Source organism: Camelina sativa, chromosome 10 (assembly GCF_030686135.1).
Source record: "Camelina sativa cultivar CO46 ecotype springtype chromosome 10, ASM3068613v1".
Classification (NCBI taxonomy): domain Eukaryota; kingdom Viridiplantae; phylum Streptophyta; class Magnoliopsida; order Brassicales; family Brassicaceae; genus Camelina; species Camelina sativa.
In genome coordinates, this window is record NC_141889.1 from 25,359,727 (window position 1) to 25,370,825 (window position 11,099).

Genomic DNA, 11,099 nt, shown 5'->3' on the forward strand with positions numbered 1-11,099 from the left:
ATTGGCAACTAATCTCAAAGTAAAAAGGTTAATGTTAAGCCACATAATTATTTTATATGAAAATGAGGAGTAGTGCCAACTAATCTCAAAAGTATTTACTAAGATTAAACCACCAAGATATAAAGTGACCAAACACATATTGACATATAGGAAACAAAGAAGTTTACCAATTAGTATTACTTTGAAAAGGCGTACAAATGCGATCATTTCTATCTCATTAGTTACCAACATAATCACTAATCAAGACCATTTTTATTCGATTTTAATTATAGTATATAATTCCTTGCATCCATTTTATTTTCGCAGATGATCAAGCACCATAAATAACTTTAATGCTTCAAGAAACCGAGTCCAAGCACCAGCAGTAGTAGTCTGAACGTGAAAGATCGAGCAATTCCTCCGGAGACATCCTCTCTAGCTCATTCTGCCTCCACGCCCCGTAATTGTTGCGGTTCTGCGGGTCTGAGGCTAGTGGATAAGCCTCGATCCTGTGTTTCTGATACCGCATTCTTGTGTATAGCCTCATGGCCGCGACGCAATCCTCATAAGGATCTTGTATACCCACATGAATATCATACCTTTACAAGGGTCAAGAAAGATGGAAATTACTATTAAAGGTAATTATTCCAGATCTTAAAAATTTAAACTATAAAGAAAAACCAAACCTCTATGCCCTGAAAATTTAATATAAATCATAAATCTTTTATATTAACCATTAAAACCTAGCCAAAATAGTGTAATTCATTAGTTCTTATATACATAATCAGCTATTATTTACAAAAGTAATAAATTAACTTTTTTCTGAATGAATGTAAAATTTATTCATAAAAAAAAGTTTGTTGACATCAAGTGCAACAGTTGTGAGGATATAGTTCAGATTTTTAAAGTTCATGGACCTCTTTAGGAAAAATTAAATAAACTATTTTCAGTCTTGGCTATAAAAGTATTTTAATTAGGATAAACTTTTGGTTATGCATGAATCAATGATATAAAATATGAGGTAGAGAGTAGAGACAGATAAATCAAACTTTGATATGGACGAGATATTCCTAAGATTATCGTCGCTTGATTTTATTCGAATTTTTAAGAAACTTTTTAAGCTATACGCATGTCGTATACGTCGATCAAAAACACTTATAATGATGTCAAAAGTATCCATCGGATACCTCCTTTACGAGCTCGTAGTTGTTGCGTCCGAATATCATCACATACGAGGTTTTTTTATTATTATTATCTACAAACAAATATATGTATGCATTCATGGTTTAGTAGATATACTATATTTCTTCAAGTTGAATCATTAGTTTAAGATAATCATGGAATATTGGAAAGTCGAATTATTCGATACGATCAACTAGTACTCCTTTTCAGTAATTTATAATATCATATGGAGATGGAGAATGCTAACTTGCTAACTATGGAAATTACAAACACAAAAAACTTACCCGAGATAGGCTTGCGTTAAGTACTTGAGAGAGTTGCTTAGCTTGCTTGATTTCATCAATGGAGGGTATTCCGCAGTATCTCTACGAAAAATAGACATTATATACTCTAATATATTCATATGAATTCATATAAAATATATAGTGGTAAGTTTTAATTCATATAAAATATATAGTGGTAAGTTTTTTCTATCAAGAAAGACATATTTATGTGTCTAGCAAAAGTATTTATTTACCTTATCATGGAAGAGGAATATTCAAGTTGAAGAGAGTCAAGATGGTTATCAAGTCCATGTCCGACTAGAATCCTTGCTTTCCCATTTCTTGGACGAATCTTCCACATTGGTTCTCCATTACAAAGAAACTCTTGAATCTTTCTCTGTGCGTGCTTCAATGGCATTGCATCCCGTAGATTCTCAGGTCTTATCCCTGTTGTCTGATACCTATAATTCGTTACGGGCATCGTTGGCTTCACGTAAGTGTGGAACACAACGTTTTCACTCTCATCCGTAATACAAACCCTTGCACATAGGTCAAGCGATCCGTCACTACCTCCTCCAACCATCTTGCATGAGAGTGCGACCACACGAGGTGACCTCGAAGAAGTGTAGTCGATTATAGCGTTGTCTCTTAGACCTAAAGCTGCCATACGACTTGTTAATCCCTAATATATCGGAAGAATGTTAGTTTTGCCGTCTGCATGCATGTACGTTTAATACTAATGCGTTTTTCTTAAATAAGACCATATATAATTTAGTAATTTTGTAAAAATGTTGTTTTTTTTTTAACAAAAATATTGTTTTCTTTCTGTATATTTTAGATGCAGAAGTTAGATGTAAACTAAAGATAAAAGTTCATCAAAATATTATAAATTGAAAATTAAATACCATTTTTAAAAACATTGTTAAATTATTCTTGCACATGAAAGAATAAACATAAACACAACTTTGTTTTCAGGTTTGAAAATATGAAGACATGTATTTTATGGGAAGATTATAATTACTGAATTGACGTTTGAGAACTGGCATCTCTCTTGATGGATCCTACGAGCGTTGGGGCTTTCGAGGATCGTAAGACAGAATCTGCAGCCACAGATGCTGAAAATGTTCTTACATTCTTGTTTCGGCAATGGCCCTATACATACAATATAATCCAAAATGTAATGTGAAAAATGGAAATTAAATACGATGTTATAGTTAAATTAGACGCTCAATACGTTTCTTATTATATACCAATGAGATGTTCACGGAGGGAATCAAAAGATCGGCAATGCTTGTTACAAATGCCACAAATAGGTTCATGAACCGAATGATAAGAGATCCTCATGTGTTCCACTAAGTGTTCCTTCTTGTTGAATTGCCTATAACATCCTCCACACTTGTTCCTGCATGTATATGGATATATATATATATATATGTATTTAATCATAAGTTGATTTCAAATTTTACTAGCTAGTTACCGTTATGAATTGTTCATGTTCCAAAGAGTCTTTTGCATACATGCACATAATCTCATTGGATAATATCGGTGGTACGTAACAAAACGCACGTTACGTAGACAAATGGACAAGAAACAAGAATTTACACTAATTTATATATACCTTAGGGTTTCTGAGGACTCCATTGACAATCTGTAGTCCATTATAAAAACAGCAAGCTCCAACTTTTTGAGTGAGGAGAATTTTAATAGATAGGTTGTGTTCTTTGTTATTTGTTTTTTTTTTAATGTCGATCTGTGTGTGGAGATTTGAGAATATATGAGAATACATGTGCTTATATAGGCAAACCAAGGGAATAAAAGAACCAAAAAAATAAAGGCGAAGTTAGATGATTCCCTAACTATTCTGACAGACATACTTCTTTTTGAGGTTTTGTATAAGAGTTATGAAAAAAAAAAGTGAAAGAGGAGATGCCTTTCTGTTGTGGTTTCAGTCTAATGTTGTATATGAGATTAATCAGAGATGAAGATAGTTTCTTATTAAGCTTTGTTGGACATTGACTTTGTTTTCGGTCTAAAACCATGAGTTTGATATGTTATTGTATAAAGTTGAATGCTTAATTTTATAATAATAATTGTTACAAAATAAAAACTAAAAAATTGTTATTACATATATACAAATTACAAACACCAGATGTAGTATATACCAAAAAGAAAAATATCATAATACTACAAAGTCATGCATATGCCCTTTAACTACCTTATTAGTAAGCTGGGCCTAGCAACATGAATGAATCGAGATTCTTCACAAGGTACTATACCAGTGGCTCATATAGTCATATCTAGTGGCAAAGCTAGAAAATTTTGTTACATATAAATATGTACGTTTGGCCTTAGAGAAAATAATATAAATATATATATATATATAATCTTATATATCATTTCTTTACAGCATATATATATATATATTTCGTTATTTCTATAAAACTATATAATTTATATAATTTTCTTGGTTGCCTAAAAATATGCACTTGTGTTGATGTAGTTTTATGCTTTTTTTCCTTTTTAAAAAATAGGTCGACAAGTTGAATTCAGCTTCCTATGGAAATTTCAGACTTCAATCGTTAAAAGAGCATGTCAAAAAATTTGCATAAACATTAATCAATCTGTCTAATTTAACGTTTATTCAAATTGAAATCTAATTTAACTAAAATTATAGTACAGGTTTTTTCCTTTTTGTATGTTTTGTTTTTCTCGTTTGAAACGATTTTTCTTTGTTAGTTTAAAGCCCTGAAAAGGAAACTTACAATACAATCTTACTATTCATGGATCATGCATATTCTGAAGACAATGGTTATGGTTGGTAATCTTTTTGGGTTTTGAGTTTTGTTCTTATAGCGTTGACACTTTATTCTCATAGAGTCATAGTCATTGCTTTCATTTACGAAGTACTATCATAATTGCCATTATATACACTATTATCTTATATAATCTTCTAACATTCAAACTGTTTCAACATTCTTCTAGGAGAGACACACTTGGGTTTTGACGTATCTTGGTCTTACAATCTAAGCAAAACTATCTTTTGACCGATATGTGGGCGCCAACTCAAGATTCTGTATATGCATTTTTTTTTTTTTTCATTTCTGCTCCAAAAATATTCTAGTTTTTGTAACAAATTCCATTCAAAAAGAAAAAATATTCATGAACACAATTTATATGAAAGACAAGAAAGTAAATGGTCCACCATGGTATAACGCCAAGTATATGCACTCATAACTTTTCTGACTCCTATGGTCAAACATAAACTTTGAACATAATTTACAAATAAAACGAAAGTGATTGTCACTCAAGATAAATGTAATTAAAGCTATATACTAGATCTTTTTTATTTATTTATCTTGGGTAACATATAAGCGAAAAGAAAAAAAAATCTTTGTAACTACTGCCAAATTTTTGATTTTAGCTTCTAAAATACTAGTTTTTTGTTTTTTTTTTGTTTTTTTATTTTTAAGAAATAGATTCTTAAAAGTTTAAAATTTAGTACAATGTAGCTAAATCATTCTTCTGTTAATTCATTCGTAGAAGACTTTGAAACCCATCAACCACCTCGATGGAGCATCATTGACTAGACTTCTTCGAAAAAGCTTTAACGTTCCTTAAATCTTATTATATAAAATATAGTTTCAATACTTACTAAATCACCGTGACACGTGTCAATTTTAAAATTTACTAACTTATAAGATAAGATCATGATAAGTGTCAATTTTACACAAATTTCTATTAAAAAAAAAGAATCTCTAAAAAAATCAAGGATTAAAAAAATTAGCTATTAACATGATCATGACACTTGTCACATATACTGATGAGATGTTGACACGCGTAAAAAAATAACATTAAATCTAAATCTAAATCTACATAAAATTTACATGTTTATATCTTTAAAAATTCCTAAATAAAAAAGGAAAATTAACAAAACTAATTTATTTTGTATTGTACGCTAATTATATTATACATTTTTTCTCAATTTGATTTTGACATGTATAAACAAAAATAATAATTCATTAAGCATTAAACATGTATATTATTATTAATCAATAAATAGTGAATAACAAATTTAAAAAGAATAGCATAAGTTATGTCAAAAAAATTCTTATTTTTGAGACGTAATAGGACAACTAATTAAGAAAATAACATTATATCTACATAAAAATTATGTTTGTGAAGTAATCTTACTGCAGTGGTCATTGGTAACTCCAATTGTATAAGGCACCATAACACGAGGGATCGAGTCCCGCTATCTATGAATGTAGCGATTTGGCTAATAAACTGGCCTGTTGTGGCTCAAATGTTGATCAAAAAAAATATTATTTGTTTATATCAAAAGTTTATCTTTGATTTTTATTTCCAATATAATTTTGCCAATCTATTGTGTGGTCTTTGATTCGTGAGAGTTCTTCAATTGAACCTATCATATGCAATGAAATGGAATCGAAGTATATAAATCCCGCTAATTTAATTGATGATGGAGACACTGATGGAGGTTCCAAATGTGATTTTACATTTAGTAGCATTATAAGTTTGGAAGATTAGTCGGTGATTGGTGTTTCTGGTCAAAATCTAGAGTTTTCTCTTCTAAATAATGTTGATGATTCTGGTACTGAAACAAGAGCTGCTTGATTAAGTAATTGAGAAGCGATTTTCAAATTTGGGAAGTTGGAATGGTAAACCGTTTTAAAATTGGTTTCAAACCGGATTTATGTGGTTTTCTATCGGATTTGGTTCGTAAACCGTTTAAACCCAGGTATATGGAGAAATATATGAGAACTTTTTATTCAGGTAGAAATAAGTTTAGAATTTACGATTCGAGAATATTCGAGACAAGGTCATAGTTTTAAGTAGTTTTCGTATAATGTGATACACTTTTGAAGAGTAAATAGGTCGCCGATCCTTAACTTGATTATGACATATGTCATGTTTTGGATTTTTTATAAAGTGTCTATTTTTTTTATTTGAATTATCTAAGACTTATATATATACTATCGTGATTATAATTTTCAAATTTTTATTTTTATTATGTTATATTAAATTTTTCTCAGTTTCTCAATAGGTTGGTCATATATTCATTGTAATAGAGTAGATAACTTTAACCAATTGTTCATACAAAATATCTTTATAGTAAAAAAAATTCATGGTTAAAACAATTATGTCACAAAACAATTTTAGTAATTTAAAGAACTATAATTATGCCAAAATGAAAGTAAAGAAATATAAAATTTGTTTAATTTGATCATAATATATTGTATAGGTGGTGATAAAGAGTATACTTTAACAATAAAATAATTTTGTAAGAACATAATTTTAATGATAAAAGATAAAGTAAAATTGTACATGCTTAATAATTAGATGTTGCTTTGATGAATTCTTTTCATGTAAAATATTTTGTGAATAAGTTATGTAACGTTTTAAAAATTTGACAATAATAATACTCATAATGATGAGTATTTGGCAAAGGTTTTGGTGGGATATAATTTAGCTTTAAATTATTGTAATAATTGTTATAATATATTAAATATATATAAATATAAATAAGTGTATCAAGGTAAATACAAATATGATTTTTTTCTAACTAAAATTAGTTATATATTTAATTCAGGAAATAATTTTTTTTCTATATTTTTAAAAATTTTGTTTAATATTGAGAATTTATTTTTTTAATAAATTTTAAACCCGCACATCGTGCGGGCCCTTATCTAGTAAGGATATATATTAGTCTTATGGAAGACATTCTAAATACATTTTCAGTAAGTCAATAAATATATTTCCACCATGATTTTCAGTAAATTTTCTAAATTAGTTTTATCCAAAACTCTTCATTTATAATTATTATTTATTTAATCATCTATGTTCAACTCATTTCTCTTTTTTTTTTTTTTTTTTTTTTTTATAATGTCTATCATATGTCTTTTCTGGTATATTCATCTTTACTTCATTTTCTATACCCTGAACTATGATACAAATATTCAAACTATCTTGAAGATTTTCTTTATAGATTTGTATAAATTGATCTGTTGACGATTAATTTATGGAAATACTATCGACAACATGTTAATCGTTATGAAGATCCAAAAATTCTATACCTAATGCTAGTTAGAATAAACATTTTTAATGCATCTAGTTAATTGTATTTTTATCTTTTAATATATGAATGCATATGGGTCTCTCCATGGTTTCTCAAAAGTTCTGAAACCAGAAAACGTTTCTTTTGTTGAAAAAAAAAAAAAAAACGTTTCTTTGTTCTCTCTCCTAGGAGATGCCAAAGTAATTAATTTGAAAGTTATTTTATTTTTAGTTTAAAGAGTATACTGTTCTTATTTTTTCACACCGAGAATCCAAATAAGAATGAATTGATCATATATAGATTCATAAGTGATAAGGCTAATATGAAGACATCATGTATTCATGAATCATGATACAGTCAAACCTCTTATACCACTATTAAAAGTAAATGTACGTAGGGAATAAACATGAAGACATCATGGGTTGTCTTCCTTTGTTTCTCCTGAGAAAGGGAATAAAAAGGAAAAAACATAAATTTCAAATTAAAAAATAAAAAGAAGAAAAGATTTGAAACTTTAGGAAAACCTTATAAAAGCTAAAATGATGCCCCTTTGACCAAAGAAAAACCATCCTAAAAATTGTAACCAGTTAGAAAAATTTCCTCAATAGAAACTTTGATTTATAATTATCCTATTTGTCGAAGTATGGATCTTCTTAGCTATCTTCCCAAAAATTATTAATAATAAATTTACAAGCACAAATACCGAACTTTTGCAGGTCTAAAAGCACTATAACCCAAAGATTCGAATCTCAAGTGTATAAGATTAAGGGAAAATAACCTCAAAAAAATAAAAAGTTTCATAAAAAAATTATATCCTTAACGGCTATATTTTATCCCTTCTTCTTCTTCCATTTGTTTTTCTCAATTCATATTTCCTTAAGATAGCAAACAAAATCTACGTAAAGTTCACAAAAATGGTCCTTGTTGAGGAGCTCTCTGACGTATCATCATCACCTACACATGAAGAAAATCAAGCATGTTCCTATGATGATGATGGATCATTAACCCCATCCATGGTGTTTGACCAGATCATGGGACCTTCTCTGATGCTACCATTTCACGAACATCCTTTACATAGCCACTATAGCAGCACGGGTCAATGCGATGGATGCCCCGAACTTCGAGAAAACGGTCTCCACGGCTACAGATGTGATACTTGCGGCTTCGCCGTCCACAAAGAATGTTTAGAATCATCACCAGAGATCAACCATCCATCTCACAAGAGACATCTTCTCACGCTCCTAACACATGGCTTACCACTAGTAACTGAAGATGACAAGTGTCGTCTATGTGGAGAAAAGGTTGGAAAATTAGTTTATCATTGCTCCATATGTGACTTCAGTATAGATCTTTATTGTGCACGTAACCCGCTTCAGCTTATCGTTTACTTCCAAAAATGTCATGATCATACACTCACTCTCATGCCAAGGCTCATACACTTCACTTGTAATGCATGTGGTCTCCAATCCGATCGATCTCCTTACATTTGTCCCCAATGTGATTTTATGATCCACGAAGGTTGTATCTACTTACCACGGGTCATTAGCATTATACGTCATGTACATCGTATCTCCCGCACTTATTTTCTTGGTCGTGGAGATTGGAAATGCGGAGTTTGTCGCAGAAGAATAGATGGGAGATATGGGGTGTATGCTTGCCTGATTTGTCCGGATTATGCAGTTCATTCAAGATGTGCCACGAGGAGGGATGTGTGGGATGGGAGAGAACTCGAGGACGAGCCTGAAGAAAATGATGAATGTGAAGAACCTTTTAGAGTTGTGAGTGATGGAGTGATAAATCACTTTAGTCATCGAGAGCACAACCTAAGACTTGATGATGGTCTTATTAATATCCATGATGAATGTAGGCGTTGCAGAGCATGCGTCCGTCCTGTCTACTCTGACATTTTCTACAGTTGTATGCAATGTGAAGATTTTGTCCTCCACGAAACGTGTGCTAACCTTCCTCGAAAGAAGCGACATGTACTTCACAATCATCAACTTACGTTATACCCTGACGACAACATAGTCATGGATTTTCCGATGCTTAGTGGAGCATTCTTATGTTCTGCTTGTCACCGACTCTGTAGTGGCTTCAGGTACGAATGTTGCAATATCATATTAGATGTACGATGTGGTTCGATATCCGAACCATTTTTCTATGATTGTCATCCGCATCTTTTGTTCCAGACTTCACTAGATAGCAAGGTATGTGTGACTTGCAAGCAAGAGTCGGATTATGTTTTGACTTGTATGGATTGCGATTTTGTTTTGGATTTCAAGTGTGCTAGTTTACCACATACGGTAAGGTACAAATACGATAAATATCCTCTCAAATTATGCTATGATGGAGACAAAGACATGACCGGTAGTTACTGGTGCGAGATATGTGAGAGAGAAATGGATCAAAAGATAATATTCTACACTTGCGAAAGTTCTGGCCCGACTGTTCATATCGAGTGTCTACTCGGAGATTTTAGGTATGTGAAGCCTCAACTTCATTTTGAGTTCAATAAAAAGAATTGGGAAGTGACTTTGAATGGTATAAATCAACCGGGATGCTACAAGTGTGGCTTTCGTTGCAAGGGACCTTTTGTTGCCGTGAGCGTAGACTATACTGATAATTATGTTTGTTCTCTTTTATGTTTATGGAAAGGAGAAACTCTTGTGTTCCATAGTACTAGAAGAGATTAAATTATGTTATCTTTTTTTTTTTTTAACGTATCATGTATCAGTTCGTATAAGAGTATACAGAAGTTGAAATACGTATATACTCTCTCTGTATTTATTTAATTGTCGTTAGGCTATTTTGAGTAGATTAAGAATTTGAATAAGTTGACTATATTAACCTTACAAACAACATTAATTTATTCAAAGTGATTCTTGAGATAGTTTTAGACGTGAGGCTATAATTGAGATTTTTTTACAAAACTTAGGTTGAAAATTCAAAGTGATTCTTGAGATAGTTTTAGACGTGAGGCTATAATTGAGATTTTTTTACAAAACTTACATTGAAAAATGTGAACGACATGTATTGTAAAACATGAAAACAAATCTAGGACGACAATTAAAACAAAACAGAGGGAGTATCTGACTATGTGAGAATCTATCATGACATAAAAGTTAGAACCCTTTCGTTCTAGTAGGGTTCTTTTTTACTAGCCCATGACCGCATGTGTTAGTGTAGTCAAACAGAAAACAATGTTGACTAAGTACTTAAGTGAGTGAAATGAAAGTAACGGGAAAAAGTGAACTAAACGTAATAGAAATCTAGAAACCCTAAAATCCGGCCTCGAAACTAAATTGAACTAATATGAAGCGGAAAAATCAATTTATTGTGTATAATATTTTTATTTACGTATAAATTCCAAAAAACATTGAAACGAAGCACATTATATAAGTATGACTTTAATTTGTTTCATTTTCGTTAAGAAAAATGTAAATATAGGACATTTTTCATACTAAGGCCTTGAATGGTAGTAGAAAAATGTAAATCTACTACCAAATTATATAAGTATGATTTTGATTTGTTTCATTTACTAAAATACTTCTGTCCTATTATTTGAAATACCACAACATACGGTTGTCAAAGAAAAGCCA

General features: G+C 30.7%; 2 protein-coding genes across 2 annotated transcripts; one reads left to right on the top strand and one right to left on the bottom strand.

Moving 5' to 3' along the window:
• Positions 1 to 28: 28 nt before the first annotated feature.
• LOC147937342 (RNA exonuclease 4-like) lies at positions 29 to 3,184 on the bottom strand. Its single transcript, XM_087468332.1, has 6 exons — positions 3,043 to 3,184; positions 2,675 to 2,826; positions 2,446 to 2,576; positions 1,679 to 2,106; positions 1,446 to 1,526; positions 29 to 578 (listed from the first exon to the last, which is right to left on the bottom strand). Exons 1-6 carry the CDS (start codon positions 3,081 to 3,083, stop codon positions 338 to 340), a joined length of 1,074 nt encoding a protein of 357 aa, XP_087324458.1. The 5' UTR covers positions 3,084 to 3,184; the 3' UTR covers positions 29 to 337.
• Positions 3,185 to 8,374: 5,190 nt separating this feature from the next.
• Positions 8,375 to 10,263, top strand: LOC104720638 (uncharacterized). Its single transcript, XM_019230802.2, has one exon. It carries the CDS (start codon positions 8,415 to 8,417, stop codon positions 10,191 to 10,193), a length of 1,779 nt encoding a protein of 592 aa, XP_019086347.2. The 5' UTR covers positions 8,375 to 8,414; the 3' UTR covers positions 10,194 to 10,263.
• Positions 10,264 to 11,099: the final 836 nt, after the last annotated feature.